General features: G+C 47.8%; 2 protein-coding genes across 4 annotated transcripts in view; one reads left to right on the top strand and one right to left on the bottom strand.

Moving 5' to 3' along the window:
• The window catches only part of USO1 (USO1 vesicle transport factor), a 28,319-nt gene extending 23,025 nt beyond the window's left edge, over window positions 1-5,294 (bottom strand). For 2 of the 3 annotated variants that reach the window (XM_032969188.2, XM_032969187.2), the window contains exons 1-3: window positions 5,094-5,293; window positions 2,038-2,124; window positions 609-673 (exon numbers count right to left, since the gene is read on the bottom strand). In XM_032969188.2, the coding sequence (XP_032825079.1) occupies window positions 609-673; window positions 2,038-2,124; window positions 5,094-5,159 (218 nt within the window). In that variant the 5' untranslated portion in view covers window positions 5,160-5,293. Of the gene's footprint in view, window positions 1-608; window positions 674-2,037; window positions 2,125-5,093 lie in introns of all 3 variants that reach the window. The other variant, XM_032969186.2, reaches the window with a different exon arrangement.
• Window positions 5,295-5,490: 196 nt separating this feature from the next.
• On the top strand, window positions 5,491-23,094 carry LOC116950968 (serine/threonine-protein phosphatase 2A catalytic subunit alpha isoform-like). Its single transcript, XM_032969189.2, has 7 exons — window positions 5,491-5,782; window positions 11,346-11,555; window positions 12,960-13,133; window positions 14,664-14,753; window positions 16,053-16,214; window positions 17,606-17,724; window positions 18,230-23,094. Exons 1-7 carry the CDS (start codon window positions 5,681-5,683, stop codon window positions 18,300-18,302), a joined length of 930 nt encoding a protein of 309 aa, XP_032825080.1. The 5' UTR covers window positions 5,491-5,680; the 3' UTR covers window positions 18,303-23,094.
• The last annotated feature ends 500 nt before the right edge of the window (window positions 23,095-23,594 follow it).

Here is a 23,594-nt window from a genome sequence, read left to right as displayed (position 1 = left end):
CTCCCCGCCCGCTTAGAGGACTCTCTACCGGACACGATTTCCTCTCATTCACAACCCTTGTGTTAAATCCCTGCACCAGAGGTCACAGCAACACACTCACCCACCAACACTCATTCACTCCCTCACCCACCAATTCATTCAGTTACCCACTCAATCAGTTGCTCACCCATCCATTCCCTTGTCCACTCACCACGCTCCAAGTCACCTCACTTCTCTTACTGATTCTTCCCTCGCCCTGCTCCACTTTGGAATTCCCTCCAGACCATCTCTTTTCCAGAGCTCTTAGAAAATAACCTTGCCCAAATCAAGGAACATGTGAAATCTAATCTTTTGTAAGAATTCTACAGTGCTGTTTGTTGCTGGCCGCTATGCTCAGTAACTGTGGAAAGTAAAAAAAAAATCCACTCGTGTGTTTGTATGAGGATGTGCAGCTGGCGTGAGTGGTAGACACGTGGAAAGACAGGAGTGGAGTGTCCGGGCACTGCGCTGGAACCTCGCATAGGAAACGTATGTCCCTATCTTTGCATCTATGATGCAAATGCACGTGTGCAGCTGTGCAGCCAGGCTCCTGGTGAGCAGAGCAGTGACACACAGGGGTGTGTGCGTACCGGTCAGTCTGCAGGACGTGCAGAAGGTGTTCCATGCCTTGCGTGCCGACCTCCATGCGGTATTTCTACAGTGAGCAAAACCGTTAAGCTCAGGGATTAAACAATAACAAATGTCCCCCATATAGCCTTAGCTGTTTGGGAAAATGCTGTTCGCGAGCGCCTATTCAGGCAGGCATGGCACACGAGAGGGTGGGTGGCTAGCACCACGCCGGCCGCCTTTGTCTCCCCAGTGCTGATATTTACACACAGCACCAGGTACTCATTTAAGGTTGAGTCAAACTAGAGGAAGCCCAGAACAGGTTAAGATATTCGTCACTTTTATTTGTCGTGAGCGGGAGAGCAGAGCACACACGCACACACAAGGCCAGCGTGATGTCGGCTGTAGTCTGGGACACTAATTAAGCCCATCTCTTTTTACAGAGCTTATAATAGCAAACATCCCGGCGAGCATACATGATGTCAACAATCAGGCTTAGAAGCACGCTTGGGAGAGACATTGTGTTTCTAGCTGCACGGCACAGAGCGCAACGTGGTCGTCGATTTAATCGCTGCTGGGAAGGACACGAAGAATACAAAGGATGATGGTAATATCTAATTGAACACAATGGTTAATTAGTTCTGCTACGAATCAGCTGAGAACAGCAAGCCTGATGCAAGGCAACACTCAGGGGTCTTGACGGGGAACTCATCTCATACAGCTCATTACCCCCAATAACCCCAACCACGATGATCGGCAAGCTGGCTTCTCCTGGTGGTCTCTGTTGAGCCATGTGGCTCGCGCCGGGGGACAGAGCACGTGTCAAATTAGCGCCGACATCGCTGCAAAAATAACGGCACAAATTGGAGCACGTCTTTCTTTGTCTGATTTTAAGTTAAGGCTGTCACACCATGGCTCTTTGGTAAGGCATATTAAAAATGACCGCAGCATGACACGCGTTTAAGTGTGCTATGGTGACGTGCGATGCACTCTATTGTGAGGCTTGAGAAGTAGCAAGCGTGGTAAATTACTGAATGCTGCATGATTACCGTAATGTCTAGATTGAGACATTTTCTCCACCTGTAGTTTAAAGGAAGAGTCGAGGATGCATATTATAATCCGGTAGGTGTGTGTGAGTGTTACTGGGTGTGTGTGGCCAGATTCGTATCAACTTATTGATACTGGCACTAAGTGTGGGATGTGCCTTACTTTCTAGAGCACCTTATTATCCTGAAAATATGGTAATAGTTTCATGTCATCCATTCCAGCTACTAAAATTAAGGTTATTATAAGGGCACCTTGGGTGAATCTACCACATATTATACAAAATGTGACTGATCACTATTAGCATTGCTGTGATGAATTCAGTATATACTTTGTAAGTGTATGTGTATACAATACACATGGAAATCAATCCCATGCGCTTGTTCAATGGAGGAGTGCTCTCCTAACCTTGGAGAGCGATTTGAGAGCCCTCACGGCACCCCTCCGGTCCTCGATCAGTGTGGAGGACGCGACGCGGTCACACAACTTCTGCACCTGCTCCCCGCACACACGCAGACACACACAGGGCTCAGTACCAATAGATCCCTCACCTGGGTCACCTTGATCCACCTTGCCTGCATCTGGGTTATGATTAGCGTCAGTGTGGTTACTTTGTGTTACATTTTATTTCGGTTTTTTTAATCAACCTAGGATCCATATCTAACAGAGGTCCCTGTGTATATAATCATCTGGCAGTTCACTAGGTTGGTTCATGGCCCGACTCAGCGCGTGAGAAACTGAATATCAAAACCAACCCAGAGTTTTGCTTGTGTTGAACCAATGCAGCTGAATGTATACACCATCACAAAATAATGCGGCTGATAGGATGAGTAAAAGACATTTTAATTTTTGATGTGGAGGGACAGATAAACGGGGTAGGTATACTGTCTGCTTACCCTATTTTATTTATTCACCAAAGGTATCTGCACTGACGCTCAGCCTGCCTTGACATCTCCAGTCCGCAAATGTGCTGCGTGTTTTTTTACCATGCAGGATTGTGTCATTTGCCAAATAGAAGCGATAAGTCTGGACTACAGTCCTTGTACTTTGTCCCTGCGGTTGAGATCACATTTTTTTGTTAATCAAACAACAACATTCACGTCGTGTTTTCTTTGCTACAAATAATAAACACAAATACTGCTCGGAACACATAACGTATTTATTACAATCGGTCTATCACGGCCGCCGATACGGTGTGAATGGCAGCTATTTACCAAAAACCCAAACTAGAACAGACTGCGTGGTGCATCACAGGAATGCGACAGACACAGCGGGTCTCTCGCAAATGAGAAAGAAACAACACTAATGCCGCGCAACATGACCAAATATCTCTCGGTACAGAAACGTCCACTCGGTAACACTTGTAGAAATATCAACACGGCATGCACAGCACGTCGATTTCACAAAGCCCTTCCCGTGTGTGGTGTGGCGAGGCTAAAGTCGACCTCCTAGGGTGAACGCCACCTCGTAGATTGCAAGTCCAGTGCACTAACCATTACACTTCGGTAGTACCCTTCCATTCTAAGTTGAGAAGGTCAACACATGTTATGATTATTGCTCTAGACATTTCTAAAGTGCGGTAAACTGCCAAGTTTTTTTTCTCAACCGGTTACTGGTAACGGAAAAAACCCAAAAACTTAACAATCCTACTTCAAAGGACCTTAAGACTCTGCAGTTGTAAAATGTTTTGCTTATGAGAAATCACTTGGTTTAACATAGCTAAATACAATGCAGTATTCAAATACAAGGTACTGTACTCGTTCTGACCTTTCTCCGTTGACATAAATGTCGGGGATGTTTTCTGTAATGTGGTAGTGTTAATGACAAATGTGGTGATGTTATTTGTTTAATTAAGTGTCGCTACCATGCTTGCATCCGTTTTAAATATAATTACAAAACAGCATTTTGTGAATCCACTGTTGGTTGAAGACCTCTCCACGTTGTCCGCTATGGGAGTTGTTCGACCATACAATTTGGTACGTGCGGGCTGGTGAAGGTTGCGGGGAGAGGGGGGGGTAGATGTTCGGAGTGTAGTTTATTGTAAAAATTCGGTCGCAGTCCCTATGATCACTGTTACGTTGCTATTATGGCTTTATTTTTTGGTGATTTCAAAAACGTATTTTGGTTTTGGACATGTTTGTTTTGTTGTGGTACGGAGTTAGACTGATGGCCTTTATCGAAGTTTTCTTGTGGTTGTTATTTGACTTGCATCCCACTGGGATTTTTTTGCACACAGCGTTGGTGTACGGTGCTTTTTTTCAGGAATATTTAGCTGTTTTTTTTTCATGGATTTTCTGTTTTCACAGTCACATAGTCACTTTAAGATGTTTTCTTGTTCGTGTTTTTTTGTTTGTTGTGGTTGCACCCGATTCAAGAGCCGAATGGCTCACAGGGCTATAGCAAAAGAAATAAACTGAAACTGAACCGGTTTAGACCATCACTCGCCATCGATTTAAGCCACGCATGGACTCTTAACTCGGGTCAGCGGGTTCGTAGCACAGTGCACTAACCACTGGGCCACGACTCCACTGTGGATCTGCTAAGAGGCGGTATTCACGGCGCGTAGCCATAAGAACTATATGCAAAGAGAGGTTTTGTGGCTCTCGTGCATATGCATCGTCGATGCGCGTGACAATGAACCCGATTACAATCTGACACTGACGCGGAACGGCAGACAGGCAAAGAAGGATTAAGTTGTCGCAGGCGCTCGGAGTAAACTCTGAACGCGTCCGCACCAATGACGTGTCACAAACTCCGGGGCCCCACATAAGCGCTCAGGGTCCAGGGACCAGTGCGGGAGGGGGGGGGGGCAGTCCAACCAGTGTTAGGAGACAGCTGGAAAGCATTCCTTGGAGGAGACGAAGGAATATGTGGATGCCAAGGGTTAGAATTCCAAGGAAGGGTTGGGAAATCAATCAGGACCCAGAGAGTAGGAGGTGAAACCAAGAGAATGTAGATTCAGGGAAATCCACGGAATGTCAGAAGACGTTGAGAGTCCAACCAAGGGAAGCGAGACGTGGAAAAGTGATGTCAAGTTTAACGAGGAGCTGGGAGGGCAGTTCAACCAGGGTGAGGACGACCAGGAAGGGCAATGCAATGAAGAAGACGCAGGAGAGACCAAGGGAAAACATCGATCAGGAAAGTGAAAATAAGGGTAAGAGAGACCCAGAGAGGGGAATGCAGCGAAGGCGAGCCAGGACAGCAGAGCTCTGTGCGTCGTGAGCCAGGGGAGAGGGGACCCCGGGGCACGGGGACCTCGAGAAGCGCCCGGGGCGCGGCTCCCTGCGACGGGGTCTGACACGTCAACATCCGAGGCCGCGGCCTGCACTCGAGCAACGGCCTCGCCTGCTCATTCCGCGGGTTCGGCGCGCCCCGCGCCGGGCAGAGGCCACTAGCACCACACGGCCTCGCCCATGCCCACCCTTCCACCCCGTGTAAGCGCGTTGCGCGCGGCCGCCTCTCACCGTCTCGGCGTCCGTGGGCTGCGGCCCCGCGGCATGGCTACCCATGACACCGCGGAGGAAATTCATGGCGGCGCGGGGGGAAGGGACGAGGGAGATGCGGCGAGCGGCACGGCGAACGCGCGGCCTTCCTTCTCCCCTGCAGGCCGCGTGACGTCACTTGACTGGAGTAGTGGGCGGGGTGGTCGTGACGTCATCAAGCGACGCCTCCTCGTGTGACGTCACAAAGAGGCGTGGCCTTATTTTCAGATGAAGGGGAGGGGGTCGGGTGCTGAAGTTTTACAGAGGAGGGACCCTGATTTTCCCGCGTGACGTCACGAGAAGGCCAGGGGGCGTGTTATCCAAAACGGGGTGGGCAGTTGGTGACGTCATCTAGAGGCGGTACCTAATATTCGAGTCAGGGGGGGGTGCGGTGACGTCACGAGAAGGCGGGCCGTGACGTTCCACGACAGGAAGGCGGTGACGTCACGTGTCTCTGGCCGCCATTGCGCGGTAGGGAGAAGAAGGGGCGAGAAACGGCGGAGCTGCTGAGTGGAGGCGAGGAACCGGCGCCCGCTCGCACACGAACCGCCGCGCGGTGAAAATCGACCATGGAGGAAAAGTCCTCGGTGAAGGAACTGGATCAGTGGATCGAGCAGTTGTCCGAGTGCAAGCAGCTGTCCGAGGGCCAAGTCAAGACGCTATGCGAGAAGGTGGGTGACCGGGCGGGCGAGCGAGCGGGATGGGCGGAGGCCTCGGGTCTCGGGCCTCGGGCAAAGCGAGCGAGTGCGCGCGGGGGTGTTCGTGAGAACGCGGGAACCGGGGCTCGCATTGCCTCCCCCTTCCCATATACCCCTTGTCTCCTCCATTCCTTTACCGGCTCCAGCACGGCAGGGTGGGTTTGTGTTGGGGTGTAGAGGCGGCGCCATAACGGGTAAGGCGGGAGACTCGGCTCGGGGAGGCTCCGGCAGCCCCGGCGCTCTCCGTGTCGGGCACTCCCATTGGGCAGGAGGCCTCCGGGGTGGGGGGGCCCCACCGAATTTTTCTTTGCCGCCCTTCTCCATTTGCCGAGGGCGCGGCGGGCCTCCTCTGTCGGGCGCTGCCATTGGTGCAGAGGTCCGCGAGTCCGCGGCGCTCCGCGTCCCCCCCCATTGGCCGAGGTCGCGGCGGCCTGCAGTGTCGCCGCTTGCTATTGGCCGAGGGCGCGGCGCGCGGTCGCCGCTCGCTCTCTGAGACCGGCTCCCTCCCCCCCATTCAGTACCCTGGGGACTCGCGGAGCGCAGTGTTGGTGGGTGGGTAGCGGGGGGCCTCGAAATAACGTGGGCGGATATTATACCGTGCCCCGCATACAATGGGTTTTATTGTGTGGACTCGTACATTAACGTACGGATTGGATGCGATTGTACATCAAATGGCACTCGCGAAACTCAAAAATGGAACGTGCAATTATGGTGAACAAAATACATAATGGGTGACGCGTTCATGCATAAAGGACCCTGAATTACAACCATGACGGACCATTTTCCCGATACGTTGCCAATGCAGGCCAATGTTATTGATGGATATTTCCGAACGGGCGGGCAGACCAAAACGAAAGGAACAAAGAGACGGGGATGTGAGCCTGGACTTGAACAGTAAGGGGGCATCGATTTAGTACCTACGCAAAAATGTCAACTTGACCCCCCCCCCCCCCCGTACGCACGCGTACTTTTTACACCTCGCCGGACTAACTCATTTGAAGGCCAATGTAGACAAATTATCGAGGCTTCACCCCCTCCCCCGTTTACTATGCGTACGTACATTGTCAGTAGACCTCCATACACAAGCGTAGGCATTTGGGTTAACCCTGCCCCCTCCATGCGTACGTACTAAATGGATGACCCCCCTAACGGGGAGTCGACAACGCATTGCGATGGGGAGAGACGGGGTGGGCGATTGGGAGTTCTCGACCAGGGGTCGGCAACCTGCGGCTCTTTACGACCGCTTTGTGTTGCGTTATTTTCTAAAGATCCCTCTCGTATTCACATTGCATTGCGGCTCTTGAAATATCGAGTTGTTTTATGAAATCCGAAAAAAATCATGGCTCATGTTATTATGTTTGGCCGACCCTTGTTCTCCACCTTGTGCGCAAATGTTGACTTGTTGCGGGGATTTGAACAGATACGCATCATAACAATACTATTTTTACTAAATGGGCCTTTTTGCCAGTATCAAAGTATGAAAAAAATAAGAATAGGTTTCTCCTTTTAATGCTTTGGTACTGGATAAAGGTATCCCATTTTGTAGCTGCTCACCCCAAGCTGTGAATGCTCTGATTGTGGATTGTCTTTGTACTGTTCGCCTTTTAGCGTTCTCAGGTATGACGCTAGTGAGACAAGGCCCTAAACAAGGTGTAGACCAATAGGTTTTGAAAACAATGCATCATATATTATCAGAGCATGTTTGTTTTCATGTTCACCACAAGTGGCGTGTGTGGTTAATGCAGACTATTCCTTGCAAAAGATTTCTATCTTAACGCCTCCTGTTTTATTGCCAGAAAGGGTAAAATTTGTTCTTAGTTTTCATGCATTTGTTACTGTTTACAGCATTGTAAACGAAGGCACATCACCCCCTAGTACTCGGGATCCACTGACTCACAATCCAATCCCAGCCACCCCCCCACATTGTTCTGTGCTCAAATTGGCAATGGCCTCTCAAAACCCTCCGTGAATATCTGCATAGCCGGAAGTCGCTGATTCTCTACTTGCCCCGTAACCTGGATTTCCTTCCCCAACCCAACTACCATGGTCAACCTTCTGATTTCACTCACCAAACGTGTTCCACGGAATTTTGTGCTCGGTCCTATTCTCATTCAGTAAGAAAATTGCTGCTTGTGTTTAAGATTGTTGTCCTTCCAACGCACCTCCGATTAGCACGGTTGTATTATGGTGCGAAAGACGTTCAACATAGAGTAATAGCTTCAACTATAGCTCATTCTGAAGTTCAACTTTATGCCGATGACATGATTATACGCCAGCCATCTACATTCATGTACAACTAAAACAAGACGATTTTATAACCATTCAAAAAATGTTATCGCTTTAATGTCACCTTAGTGCAAACAAGACCAAGCTTGTTCCTCTGAGCCCCCTGCTCTACGAAAGCTCCGAGCCAATGCAATTTGCCCATAACCACTCTGTCGCACAGCACTTGAACATCTTTCCTTCCACATCTACTATCTTGGCATCTGGCTTGATTCTCATCTCAACTTCAATCCTCGTCAAAAGTATTTAAGGAAGTAATGAAAATGACGATGGGAAATTTGTAAAGAAACGAAAGATCTTTAGCTAAAACATTTGATAGATGCTACCTCTATACATGTCATAGACTCTGCTGGTGTCATGCAAATCAAACAATTACACCACTTGTGTTGTGGCCGAAACGTCGTGATTTTTGTTTTATTTTTTACCTACGTGACTTTACCGAATAGAACCAAAGAGTATTGGACCATTGGATTAGCCAAACCTTATATCTCATTCTGCCAAACTGTTTATCTTACAAACTACGGTATTCCGCTCGTATTTTTAATCTAAGACCATTTATCATGCCCTTTCAACTGGCAGGGAGATTCATTGGGTGCATGATTATTTTTTTTATCCATACAAACATAACTCGACCCCTTACCAATCCCAAGCGTTTATTCATGACCAAAACCCTCGAACGTAGAAGCCCACAATACCGTGTTCACTTTACCAAGACAGAAGGAATCTCTCACGGGTTTCACTCTTTTTCTGTTTATGCCCCAAGCTCATGGTGTTCCGTCACTTCAAGAATGTCCTTGGCTACTATCCAATTATGAATAACAACGCGATGCTAAACTGTCGATTCTTTGATAACTTCAATTGACTTTGACATATCCTTGTCGACTTGCATGTGATTCTGTAACAATTCTAATTGTGCCATGATCGGACTAAAAAGATCTGCCCGAGCCGAATTGTGCTACAGATAATGTATTAATGAAAACTGGGTTGTTTATTAAATATTTCCAATTTCTCATGCGACACAATTGGTTGTATTAATTTATATTTGCTCCATTGTTATACCTTATTTTATTTTTTTATTAAGTAAATTGTATTTTGGTCACCCTGGTCGCTCTTGCAACTGATATTTTAACTGGTCTCTCGAGTTTTCACTTGGATAAACAAAATTTACTTAACTTTAATTGATAAACAGTTACTGTGTTGTACAGCATTGTTTGCAGAGGTTTGTTTGCAGAGGTTCGTATTGTACAGGCCGCCCTGGTTACACCCTGGGTGTGACAACCATAACATATGTTGTACTGTTTGCTTAACCGTAGATGTTAAAAATCCCCTAACATCATTCATGAAAAAGTAGGCCATTGTGTGCTGGCGTCTTGGTCAAATAAAAAAAAACTGAAATAACTTAATTGGGAAACACCCAGCAATTAGAATATGTATTTATACTGGAGGAATCCGATGAGCTCTAAAGCTCTTAACAGATGTCCAGTGTGGCGGGTAAGAACGTTACAACAAACAATACAAAAACATGATAGTAGTGCAAAGTACATGAAAGGTAAACGAATCACCAAAACACATACAAATAAAACTAAACCATCCCCATCTTACTCGTTAAAACCCACTGGGGTATAAACTTATTTTCAGACGCAACCTGGCCACAAATGATAGCTCAATAAAGGAGGGACCCTCCTGAAAAATAGTCTTGAGACTCGCAGAGGATTTCCTGAATAAACAATTGTAATAACAAATGTTACAGTATCAACAGCGTGACTGCATACTACGTTAATTAGTGTCCATAGCATAGACATAACTACTATGTAATATTGATACCTAGACATAGCTGCTGTGAATAGAATTTATACCCAGACATTATCACTGTCAGTTTAACAGTGACAATGTGAATTGTCACTGTATACAGTATTGATACATAGTCTCAATGACATAGGCGTTATTGCTACGGTGTACAGCATTAATAATTTAAATTGAGAATCGCACAGCCGTCATAACTAAATGTCAATACGTAACAGAATATTCCAAATGGACCAGCACTGATGAAGACTGCACTAAATAATATCAATAAAAAAATTTGACTGAAACAACTGCGCACGCACAAATAAATCAAACTCAAATGTATTTCCTGTAACAAAACCCTGCTCAGGATAAATTACACTCGGTATGTAAAGAGACGAGGATACGTGTGAAATACAATTGCGACTAAAGTTATACGGAACTGGCCATGGTGATACGAATAACCCGTAGAACACAGAACGGAACAAGTCGGCATTTAAATCATTCCCATCACGGCCGTATCATAGCAGCAGCAGTGTCTTTTGTGCAACTCGTCCTCCTGTCATGGACATTTCATTCGACACTACTGGCTTTGAGTTATATATAACGGTTGGAGCGGTACCGGCCAAAAGAACGAGCGGACGTGTATAGCATTGTTATTCAGAGTACATGTTCCATCCACATGCTCGGATTGATCCATTTTTAGTACCGTCCCGGGCTGTGTTGAGCCTCTATACTATACATACCACACTCATTGCACCTCCGATTCGCATGGTTGGCTACTATGGTGAAAAAGACGTTCAACATACATACATACATACTCATCGACTCACCAAATTGCAAGTTACCTCACTTCTCTTTCTGCTTCTTTCTCTGCATTGCTGCAGCCTGGAATTCCTCACCTCGTCTATTTCCCCCCTCTTCCCCCTTGTCTCTTTCCCAAGCTTTTTTTTTATCCTTGCTCAATTCAAGAAAGGTTAACACTTGTCTATTTTAACTCTGATCGCACTGCCGTGTGTCGCTGGCCACTCAACATGTAGGAACCATTGCGTCTGCTCGGCAAATGCGTAAAAAATAGAACATACCTGCTGAGCCCTGTCGCCCAGCAAGCCACGATTCACTAATAGCCCAAGATCAAGACCGCATCTGAGTGTATACATTTCAATAATTTACACATTTTTGTTGTAATTTGTCTGTTAAGGAAACCACCCAGTTGATTGACATGTTCCATGTGGTGTGGCAAAATGTGGATACAGTAAAATCGGACGATATAGGGTGGACCCTTGGTCCGGGTGGCTAAATATTCTCTAAAGGACTCTCTCGAACTCTCTACTGGAGGACCTTACCCCAGCAATGGTGTGAGCGAGCATATTTATGTTTTAATATTTGAGTAAATGAGCGAGAGGTGCTGATGGTGCCATGCGTTGGCTGCGAATCTCGCTCACCATCTCCCCCCCCCACCCTCTCTCAGGCCAAGGAGATCCTGACGAAGGAGTCGAATGTGCAGGAGGTGCGCTGCCCCGTCACTGTGTGCGGGGACGTCCACGGCCAGTTCCATGACCTCATCGAGCTCTTCAACATCGGCGGGAAGTCCCCGGACACCAACTACCTCTTCATGGGCGACTACGTGGACCGGGGATATTACTCGGTGGAGACTGTGTCGCTGCTCGTTGCGCTCAAGGTAGAGATGGGGCGACAAACTATAAAAACTATTAAAAAAAAATATTTTACTATACTATATAGCTCTTTCAGGAGCGACCTGGCTATCACAAATGATAGCCCAATGAAGTGGTTTATCATGTGGACATGTATTGCAGCCAAATACTTTAAAACGCATGTTTCTAAATGTGGAGGGAAAAACCCGGAGTATCCGGAGAAAAATCTACGCGACCATGGGGAGACTATGCAAACTCCAAATATACAGATGTTAAGGTCGGGATAGAACTCACGACCTCCTTTATACCAGGCGAGGTAGTTAACATCTTGCCACCGCGGTACCCCTTAGTTGGAAGCAGAAGCCACTGACCCAGGGTCACTCTTTCAATGAGACTACATTTGTCCTTAGCCTTGTCGCATTATTCCTGTCCCTTGAGTTCTCGCCTGGTTAAATGAAATATGTGAATTTTCAACGTGTGTCAAACAAGTATTTTTGGTGGTGTTGCGTTGTCAGTGTTGCACACGCACGCAAGACATACTCAACACATTCGTCAATAGCACGATGGCCCTAAATGTAGTTTGCTTGTGATACAACGCTGCTTAAATTATGCACTCCTTGTAGCCGTGTGTGACTGATGGACTGTGAATTTGTTTTAGTTTTGCCGTCAGTTCCATGACCATTAACCAGGCGGGAGCCTAATTGGGAAGTCAACGTTGGTTGCCCTATAGATAGACTCGCCCCCCACCATAGGAACGTGGAATTTCCACCACTGGCTCAGCGTTGAGCAGCACCTCAATATCTCATGCGAGCCGGAAATCGCTCTGACTTTTTACTCATGGCGCGAGTGTGACAACCACGTTCTCTTCGCGGCAGTGAGTAAGTTACATTTAGAAACGGGCAAATATAACCTATAACACATGGCCTTTTGGGGGTAAATAATCCCAGCAGCATTTATTCAGCACAAGCAAGCACTAGACTGGTGTCGACATGCAGTGCATCACCATGATGTGTTTATAGGCAAAGACTGTTGACTGTTAATATTAACTACCTCGTCGGGTATGCAGGAGGTCATGGGTTCAATCCCGACCCTGTCGCCTACTGTATATTTGGAGTTTGGATGTTCTCCCCGTGGTGGTGTGGATTTTTGACTGCTATGTATGTATGCTATAATCGTCAACATAAGCTACTTCTTTGAGCCATCATTTGCGGTCGGTCGCTTCTAAAAAAGAGCTACATAGCTCATTGAGCCTTGCCTGGTAAAATAAAAAGTTAAAAATAGTTAAATGGCGCAAGTGTGACGAACGCGTTTGTTTCGCGGTCATAAATGACAATTAAAAACGCGCAACGCTCGCAACGTGGGTTGCCGCGAGTGCGTGCCGAGTGTGCGCCGAGTGTGACGCGGCGTTTGTGCGCGCCCCTGCCCGGCAGGTGCGCTACCGCGAACGCATCACGATCCTGCGCGGGAACCACGAGTCGCGACAGATCACGCAGGTCTACGGCTTCTACGACGAGTGCCTGCGAAAGTACGGCAACGCCAACGTGTGGAAGTACTTCACCGACCTCTTCGACTTCCTCCCCCTCACAGCGCTCGTCGACAGACAGGTACGAGCGCGGTGCCGGATCTGGTGTGTGTGCGATGTTGAACTTCTTTCGCACCGTGCCGAGCCAACTGCGCTAATCGGAGGTGCCGGGTAAGGGTGACAAACTGAACGCTGAAAGCAGTTCTAAAGAAATACGTTTTCATTTCACGCTGTTGTGCGCCTTTGATCAGTGCCAGGTAAGAGCCACTGGGTAGTGTAGAATTTAGCAGTGTGTCCTGCTGCCTCCTATAATTGTCCACTTTTTTATAGTCTTAATAGGAAATCAAACAAATTATAGAGTTTTGCGTGTACTCATTAAAAATGACTCCATTGAGATTATATATGGCAGTCATTGCCTGGTCCCCTTCCCCCACTGGTAGAGGAATAATCCGGTTGCAGACCAGATGCCAAGTATACATTGTGCCACACAGGGACAGCTGCCCCTTGGGGAGGTGGGTGCTCTTATAAGTGTTTGAGATGTGATGTAAGTCGCTTAACGCGTGTTATATTTTAAAGCTTCAACAAAAATATTCTCTGTTCTGACCTGCATTGATTGCCAGTCGCACACAAACGGAAACCTCAAGTCGGGGTCATTTCCTGAAACTTCATCCTCATATCACTTCCCTGTTAGTACGCAGTCGGTAATGATGGGCGCTGTGTGGCCGGCCCCATCGTCCGACCGTTTGGATTTCTTTTCGAATTTTAAACGTAATTTTCAAGGACTCTCAAAAGAGAAGAAAAACAAACCACAACCATGAAAGCACGGCTGTTTGCCGCAGTGGACGGCCAGCAGCGCTCGCTCTGGGCGTCTGTGCGTGGCGCCAGATCGGATGTTGCGCAATCGTAATTGAGTTGACATCATTTGAACGCGAGAGCTCGCTTGCACGCCTCCGGTGTAGCCGGCGCTGCTGTTCTGCTCTGGTGGGCTCAAAACGTGTGCAGCAGGGGTCCGGATGTAGAGACTGGCCCTTGCTGGATCTCACATTGGGGGGGGGGGGGCGTTCTTTCTCAGTGGAAATTGGCACTTGGTTTTAGTTGGCTGCGGTGATTATCTCTCTAACAATTCTTGCCCGTGTGCTATAAGAGGAATTGTTATGGTTCGAGGTCATGGTTTGGTCTTGTGTGTAACCTCTCATTGTTCTGCTTGCTTTGGTTCACCTGTCTTTTGTCCCATTTGTCGCAAAGGTAACATTGGAGAAACATTTGCATAAATGTTTAATCAGTGGTCTTCCCGCATGCCCCCCCATCCCCCGCACAAGGCTACAAGGCCACAATCCAGAAAGGTCACACATCCACAGCTCGAGTGCGGTGATAGGTATTTGTTTCATGTCGTGTATTAAGTGTGTTTTTGGCCGTAACACCACGCTGATGTGGCCCGCGCACATTTGAAATTTCTCCTGCATGGTATCCATGCTGCAGCCTGCATTCCTCACTGATTGATTCTCACAAGTACAACAATTCCTCTGCGAAGGAATGAGTTGGCACTGCCGGGATGCGCCGCCCGGTGGGATTGGTTGATGATGGTGTGTGGTGGCGCACGTGTGCCGTGTAGATTTTCTGCCTGCACGGAGGCCTCTCCCCCTCCATCGACACGCTGGACCACATCCGAGCTCTCGACCGTCTGCAAGAGGTCCCTCATGAGGTACGGATACCCCTTCCCCCTTCCCCCCCATCCCCCTTCACGAGAAACTTGGACAAAGTCAAAGGTGGTGACTGCTGCCGGCTCTCTTTGTCCCCCCCTCTGGCTGGCCACCTGCCATGGTATACTGCACCACACCATATTCCGTTGTGTTTGAGTTATCATTTGTGGCCAGGTCGCTTCTGAAAAAGAGCTCAATAACTTGGCCTCACCTGGTAAAATACCAAAAAAAATTGTTTATTCTCTAAAGGCTCATCTTTGCTCGAGGCTCGCTTTCAGGAAGGCATTGCCAAAGCGATATTCCAAGTATTGAGGTCATTGGTGCTCCTATCCTCTTGAACAGCCGCTGAGCTTGTGGCGAAACTTCCACATTCCTATGATGAGAGCAAGTATATTCATATGGCAACCACAGCAAAGTGGCACTTAAGTTATTGTCATCTGTGAAAAAGAGATTTATAGCTCATCGGATTCCTCCAGTATAAATACATATTCTGATTTTTGACCCTGGAAGGGACGATGGGCTGAGTCAAACCCCAACCAGGATTTGAACTTTCGATTACGAGCCGTTCGCTGTGCTACTTGGCCACCTGAGCCTCTACTAAACTGGAATTGGCCTCCATTCAGGCCAACATAGCCTGCATAGAAGAAGAAGAAGAAGAAAAAAACATTTGAATATTCCATATTCCTTGTTTATGATTTAAGAGGCTTGCAGACTTAATATGAGCTATGATTACTCAAATTAGGTGAAGAATGTTAAACCACAGGTTATGCTATGTGAGCTGCACATGCGTGTGGAGTGCATGTATTTGTGGCGTGTCTATAATATGTGCATGTTACTGTGTGGTTTACACTCGGGAGCGGTAGTGTAGCGATTGACGCACTGCTGCGAAACGGCGACCCAAGTACGATTCACGTTCATTACCAGCAAAAGTTAAGAAAATCTGAACCTGTCATGGGTCTCCCCTAGGTCGACTCAGCTTTAAATACCTCGTGTGCTGTGTAAAAGTCATCACTGGGGATACAAAGGCGGCCGTGTGTGATAGTGGTCACCCACCCCTTTGTGCCCCGTGCTGGCCTTCATAAGTGCTCGCTAAAAGGAATAGTCTGCCAAAAACTATACGGGAGGAAATGTCTTTGTCTGAATGTTGAACATCGTGTTTGTCTGCATGATGCGTGTTGTGTTTATTGCGTATATTGTGTATTTTGTGCGTAAATGTTGTATCTTTTGGGTGCACGGTTTTTTGACTGTTGTATGTTGTGTATGTATGAATGTTGATTGTTGTGTGTATGTATGTGGCGTAGGGCCCCATGTGTGACCTGCTGTGGTCGGACCCTGACGACCGTGGAGGCTGGGGCATCTCCCCGCGCGGCGCCGGCTACACATTCGGCCAGGACATCTCCGAAACGTTCAACCACAGCAACGGGCTGACACTTGTGTCACGTGCCCACCAGCTCGTCATGGAGGTCACTACCCGCTTCCTGTGCCCCGTGCCTCCCTCCTTCGCCCACCCCCCCCACCGCTTGCGGTGCCATGCCATCCTCCATTCATTTGTTGATCCTACACAGCCACGCCGAGACTCAAGACTCACGATCAGGAGGGTCCTGCTACATTGGAAAATTTGACCAGTTCCATTTTTATCTGATATGTTCAAATGGTGCTTATCAACCATTTTGGTGTGGCAGCCCCCCCAGTGCCTAACCCCCCCCCCACCCCCTTGCCCAGTTCACTTAGCCCAGAATACAGAGAGAGATCACATGTCCATGCCTCTTAGTCAATGCGGTGATAATTATGCATTTATTTTGTGTTGTGTTTAGCGTGTTGTCATAATGTGGCACTGACGATCGCTGTATACGTTTGATATTTCCCCTGCACGGTATCTTGGCCGCAGCCTTGATAAAAGGCTTTTGAGGGGCGGTAGAGTGCCGAACCGCGTAGGTTGAGAACCAATATGCAGACAACAGTCGGTCTGTCAATGTAGAAGTTGAGGATGACTTTCCGATTTCAAAACATTCACATGCTTTTTTATGGACAATTGCAGTTCGTTGTTTGGAATTTCAGATTTTCACGGTTCATTAACGTGTGTAATCATTTAACTTGTGTTCATGGCAACAAAAGTGATGTCACCCGATGCGCGTGACGGCACGTTTTTTTGTGGGAACAGCTCAGAAGTGATGTCATAAACGTGAACCCTGCAACACATTTGGCAATAGCGGCAATCTACACGGCAATAGCGTGAATGTACGCAATGTTGGGTCGTGACCTCAATCGGTTACATATTTTCCTGGGGTCATCCAAAACAAAGCTATTACAGATTAGCATAAAGTGAACTGCGATTAAAGATCTGTTTAAGCATGGTTTATTTGTACAAAGCAAAAAAGCAAGACAATGAAGAGTAAAATAGGGGACACTGACAATAAGCAGCATTCGACGTATTGTGAAATTAGACGTCGTGTCATTGAGAAATCTTGATATATAACGCATCACGCAACATATCACGGCACCCTTACCCGAGCATTATTTATTTATTTGTCCGAGAGAGCTACATTGTCCAAGGACTCTTTATGTTTTATCAGGAGTGTTCTGCTACACTGGATTTTACTTTTATGATGTTTTCGGCCAATTAATCGCGAGTGTTTACACTTGTGGGTGAAAACCCACTGATGAAAAAATATGGCGATTAGTCCACTTGTGTGTACTACCTTCTGGAAAGCCACAGCATGGCACCTCGATGCCCGCGGGAATGTACGTTCGGAACATTTACACGATCCACCAACCCCTCGCATCCGCATTGCTGGATTACAGACCACGTGCATATCCTCCGCTGCTCGGTGACGGCGTGCGCTTTGCTCCACAGGGTTACAACTGGTGCCACGATCGCAACGTTGTCACCATCTTCAGCGCGCCCAACTACTGCTACCGCTGCGGCAATCAGGCGGCCATCATGGAGCTCGATGACACTCTCAAGTACTCTTTGTGAGTCATCCGTTGCGCACGCACACAGATTACGCGCACACAGATTACGCGCACACACACACAGGTTACGCGCGCACACACACACAGGTTACTCGCGCACACACACAGGTTACTCGCACGCAGGTTGCATGCACACGTCAAAAGCTTGCGTTTCGTAACCCGCAAAATATGGGGTACGTGTGTGGCAAGATTTGAATAACCGGGGACCCTTGTTCAAGACCACTTGCCCAAATGTTTTTAGCAAAAAGTATAAGCGATTCTAAATATTGCTCTCGACGCCATTAATATTCATAATAATGGTACTTAAATCAATGATGAATGTGATATGCATCAATAACTTAAATGTTCTCATCTCAACCGCATAACCGGCTGAAGTGCACAAAGCGACGATGATATCACGGCGAGAGTGTGGTTGGTTGAGCGGCACTTGCGAGAGAGACTAGGTGGTGGGGGGGGGGGGGAGTGTTTTTATATTTGCCTGGTGTCCGCCCCCCCCCCCCCACAGCCTGCAGTTTGACCCAGCCCCTCGGCGAGGGGAACCTCACGTCACTCGCCGCACCCCCGACTACTTCCTGTAATGGCGCCAGAAGCTCTTCCTGCGTCGCAGGGCAAGGGCCTCCGTCCGCAGGGCAAGGGCCTCCGTCCGCGTCGCAAACCGTTTTCAGTGGAGCTCAACCCTTGTCTCACTGTCCCCTCGCGGGACCGCTCTTGTTTTATAAGCGTCAACCTCATCTTAACGACGATCGCCGACGCTCCCCGCCCACACTTCAGTCAGTGGAACACGGCAGTACGCCTTTTTACGATCCACACGACGGCAGGCTACATTTTAACGACGTTGCTGTGAAGTCCTTTTGGAGCACTTTACTTCGACGTTGTTCATAAGGAACGATCAATTTCAATGCAGTCCGTTCGTTTGGAAAAACACGCAAATGCTACCATCCATCGGTATTCCGCATGAACAAAATAAGTGCAGACACTGTTAGGAATCCACTTGTGCTTGTGACTACTGCTGAAGTGTGGGAAGGAGTTCTGGGGGTTTCAGAGAAATCCATACATTCACACTTGATTGATTCTCTCTTTAACATTCTATATTTTGTTTGTATTCGTTCTCTCTGCTGAATGTCTATTTTTATTGATTAACAGGGCTGGGATGAAGCTGTCTTCAGGCTTCAAAACGTTTTTGCCTCTATTTCAGAGGTCAAAGATAATGTTAAAGGCTAAATACGTACGCTTTTTAATTGTTTTACTGTGAGATCTGCTGTGGAAGTTTGTATCAGAGCAAGGTGGCCTGCGATCATGTCTCCCCCGGCCCCCACCCATCCGCCCCCTCACTCGCGACCACTTTGCCGCAACCAAAGTATTTTAATGCGATTCAAATTGCAGCTCGGCTTAGTCATCCAAGTTTCGGCCCCTGTCCCCCTTTGCGTTTAAGTCTTAAGGCCGCTTTTCGCTTGCACGGCACTGCCCCGCTCCCTCGGTGGGTGCCCACACCACCGCAGACCCCTCCACTGTCGACCCCACCGAATGAGTGAGAGGGAGAGATAAATTACCCGAAGTAGCCGTCTGGATTTGAGTGGTACGGTTACTCTGGCAGGGCTAACGCCTTGCCCTCAGCCCTGCACGGCAGAACGGAGGTCATGTGACACCTGCGAGAAGTCACGTCCACCGCGATCTTCTGGATCTGGTTGTGGGTGATGGTGGTGACGGTACCTGTGCTGTGCAGAGCTGATGGTAGGAAGATCCCCATGAGCGGTGGGGCCTTCATGGCGCTATCCACCGCACTGACCCTATAGCAGCTAGACCTTCCCCACGAACCAGTCGCCCCCAGGGTTTAACCACCAGGAAGCCACCAGTGGTACGGCCCTGCCTCTTGTTCCCAGTGTCATTGATTACGGGAGATGATGATGATGCGGGGCCTTCGAGGTTTGTATCACAAATGAAGAAATACAATTTATTTCCCTCCGAAGCACTGAAGTCAAGTGGTTTCGGCCTCGCGCTCCCTCTACACGTTTCTGTGATGCTTTGAGCTGTCTTGGCCGCTGCTGCTGTGAGCACTTGAAGGTGTCTTTGGTTGGAGGAACTACCCGCGGCTCTTGCTGCTAGACTGGTCTGCGAGTCACCTTGGTCATGCGCTACTGGCCTACTGGCCACGCTTGGGCCACAAATGTAGGCTCGTGTGTGTGGTCTCGACAGGGGTAGCTGCAACCCCAAATTACTATTTTGTTTTAAGCCTCGCATGTGTGTTCACGCTCGACTGCGGTGACCAATGGGAACAAATAAACCTTATAACTGCACGTGCCGCGTGATTGCACAGCTGGACAGGAGTGTTCATGTAACGTTAACAACCATAAATGGCAATCTCTGAAAAGGGCTTTTGTGTAAGATGCACTCAGGATGTGGGCAGAACACACTAGCCAACCAAATTCTAGCCTTACACTGACGGAGAAAGCGTGCTTTTCGCAGGCCTTGCCAGATTACTCGTAATCTGCAATTCCTCTTAAAACCTTACATAGCAACAGCAACAACCCTGCCATCACTGACTGCCGTGGGACTTTGCCCACAATTGCTGGTTATTGATCTAAGTTGGCATGATGGATACGAAATGATGGCCCATTACCTGAACCAACTAGCCACTAGTATAAAACCCGCCGACTATCCCTACTCAACCCCACCTTCCGTGCGTCACCAGAGGACCCCTGTTCACTTCACTTTATTGTTTCCAGGACCACTTTTACCATGGGCAGGTTCAATCATGAGCCGTGGTGATAGGTCCATGGGCCAAAACAGGATTATAGCACCACTAGAGATGGCTAAACCTACCCATTTCTCTATGATCCATGAAAGAGAATTGGTAAACTAATTGTTCATCAATATTTGTGCTTTTTTTATCTGTCAAAATAGTAACAATGTTTTCCCACCCTAGAACTCCAAGTGATTTTGTTTGTTGCATGCTGCATGAAATTCATTAATTGAATTTTGCTTTAAAAGAGAACAAGAAAATTACAACCCAGAAACCAAACTGCCCTACTAGCTTACCACTGAGCTAGTTTGCTTTAGACCCGTGTTGGGCAGCTCAAGGGACACTGTCTCGGTGTCTTATCTTGCTCGGAACGAGCTGCGGCTCGGCTCGTATTGTGGGCGCTGTGATTTTTAGGGTGATGTATGTGCACTGGCCACTGGTTTGGGACCGTGGACTCGAGTTTACCTTGAGCTGCATGCGTTGAGAAGCGTCGTTCTTCACGCCAGTGGGCTTTGCGTTGTGCAACATGAGAGCTTTGTTTGCACGAAGGACAGTAAACCGGTTTAGTGCAACATAATTGACTACACTTGTAAATCTACGTTGGTGAAACCGATATGACAATCTTTGGCTAAAAACCAGTTTGGTGTTACCGAATTTTGAGTTCAATGTTTCAATCAAACCGGTTTAGGGCAACTAATGTCAATCAGGTGATATCCTTCAACCTTGGAGATGAATGATCCCATTGAGAAAAATGAAACCCTCTTTTGCGAGGCCAATATCCGTTCATTGGGTTTGATTACTTACCAAACTAGTCCCATAGAATTGAAATGCTCACATTTAGTTCATCACGGCCCAACTGAAAGGAACTAGTTTTAAAAAAGTATACATAATTAGTCAAAATTGTTTCACTCCGAAGTCTTTATCTTGTGTAAATGGGAGTTGTCTCAACTGTCGTTGCTAAAAGATGGTCCAATCTGTCGTAAATTATGGGGAAACACAATCGTAATGGAATAAGTGCAGGCCGGAAACCCGTAGCTTTCAAATAACACCCGACATGTTTGAAGCAACAGCTTCTGTGTGTAAAACAATGCTGATGGTGCATCTGGAAATACTGATGCGTTTTGCATATGCGTAGAGGCTGTGGCCTTGCTGCAGTTGCCATTGCCAAGAGTGGGACTGCGGTGGTGTGTGCATATTTAGGGAGGACGTGTGGATCCCAGTGATGACATCCATTGGGCATGTAATGATTCAATACCACCCTCAGCGATTTTTCACTATTTGGAATCGGTATTAAATTCAAGAACTGATTTTTTTGTCTCATCTGTACTGGTTTGAAGTGTGCGTATTGGCTGTCTTGTTCGTACTGCTTTGTTTGCATTGTCAAGTCCTACGTGTACTGGCTGCCTCGTTCCGTCTCGAATCGTCCCATTCGCTCTTTGGCATGTATTTTGCATGAATGATAAATAATCCATTCCTTCACGCACGATTCCATGCGGGTATCGTGAGTGTAATAATGAATGGTAATGGATGAATCCTTATGACCCCGAACACCTCTGCCCAGGCACATTGGTGCTGGCCCTGCAGGTGTCACTGGCCCAATGCACGAGGGCACCTGACGTGAATGTTCTACCCTTGCACTACTTGAAGTGACCGGGTGAAATATCCACATTAGGTGTTTTATGTGGTTGATGATCGGATCACGTGGACTCTCGCACGTCCACCACCCACATGGGCCATCCCACCTTGATCCTTGAGAGCCCCTTTTTATCCAGTCTCGTCGGCACTGCAGCTGAGCGCTACCGCAAAGTCGTGTAAAGAAAAGACCAACGGGAAACATGCCGCTTTACCGAAAGAACCAAGAATATGAATCACTGCAGTCACGAAAGCTTTAAATCAAAATTTATGCCGCTGGTTGTGCCACCATTGTGAATACACCGTTTGTGTGAGACCAACTTGATCTAAGACCAGACCCTTTCTACAAATTATAACCCATCTCACGCAGTTGACTTCATAAAAAAAGTTTTAAGTTGAAACGGTTGGGTTAAAATGTTTTATTTGTCTAAAAAAGGACTTGCGCTGGCGATGCTACGCGTGGAATTGCGAGCCGGGTGGGTCATCAGGAGTGAATGAGTTGTGAAAATGCTTACGTGAATAATACTTGCGCAGCCAATTATTTGGTTCATTGACTGACGAGGCGTGGTATTGGGTTTGCCCATAACTGGGGACCATGAGGATGGGTAGTGTTCGGGTAAAGGCTAGCAGTTGGTCGCATCACCATTGTTCAACGAAGCAGTCTTTATATTAAACCGCTGCTCTGTGAAACATCTGTTGGACGGCACGGAGCTCGCCCGTGGCGTTTGCGTGGCTAAGAGTGCGTTGCGTGCGGTGTAATACTGCAAGAGTATTCATGCTGAAGTCCACTTCGGTCCCCTGCTCTGGTGGTTTGGTGCTCATGGCCCCATGGCTGCATGCGAGAGCCTGGAGCCTTCGTCTTGAGTTCGTGGGGGTCGGGTCGGGCCGGGCCGGATCGGGCTGGGCGGTGCCATCCACCGCGGGTCTGCCTGTTGTTGCCCCCCCCCCTCTCTCCGCGGAGGTCAGAATGCAAGCAATAAAGCTGTGTGATAAAGTTGCCTCTGCGCCTGTGTGTGCGTGCGTGTGTTGGGCGCGGCGTGTTTTGTGTGTGCGCGCGTGGAGTCGTTGAGCATGCAACGATGGCAACAACGACATTCGCCTATTCAAGAGCCTCGCTTGGCGTCTGGACACTAATGAAGAGGATTGATGCGTGTTCAATCATTTATAGGTTTACTCTCCAACACACGTGGTGTGCTGGACTAGTAACGAATTGCCATGTTTTGTTTACGTGACGAAACTTACTAATTGGCTGTTTCGGGTGGAGGCGGTTTTGACGATAGTCATTTACGCGAGCTAACCCAAATAAAAAAAAAACTTTATTATCGGGAAAACCTCCGTGTCAAACTGACTTTTCGGAGAGCCTTGTATTGTCTATTTGGACAATCTCCTTATTTCAGTGTTTCACGTGTGGCAGGACACTTGATGAGTACACTGCAGCATTTGGGGGGCAAAACCCACCCACACAAGGGGATAACACTCGTACAGGCGTGTTGACAGT

This window comes from Petromyzon marinus, chromosome 41 (genome assembly GCF_048934315.1).
Source record: "Petromyzon marinus isolate PM22_M1 ecotype Great Lakes invasive population chromosome 41, UKy_Petmar_22M1.pri1.0, whole genome shotgun sequence".
Taxonomy (NCBI): Eukaryota; Metazoa; Chordata; class Hyperoartia; order Petromyzontiformes; family Petromyzontidae; genus Petromyzon; species Petromyzon marinus.
Note: the sequence above shows the minus strand (reverse complement) of the source record. Positions and strands in the feature narration are given on the sequence as shown.

What these genes read in the sequence shown, in the direction of transcription:
- LOC116950968 (XM_032969189.2), top strand. Translation starts at nt 5,681, where the DNA reads ATGGAGGAAAAGTCCTCGGTGAAGGAACTGGATCAGTGGATCGAGCAG. An exon ending in CGCTGCTCGTTGCGCTCAAG is followed by an intron (nt 11,556 to 12,959) that starts GTAGAGATGGGG and finishes CCTGCCCGGCAG; the next exon opens with GTGCGCTACCGCGAACGCAT. An exon ending in GACACTCTCAAGTACTCTTT is followed by an intron (nt 17,725 to 18,229) that starts GTGAGTCATCCG and finishes CCCCCCCCACAG; the next exon opens with CCTGCAGTTTGACCCAGCCC.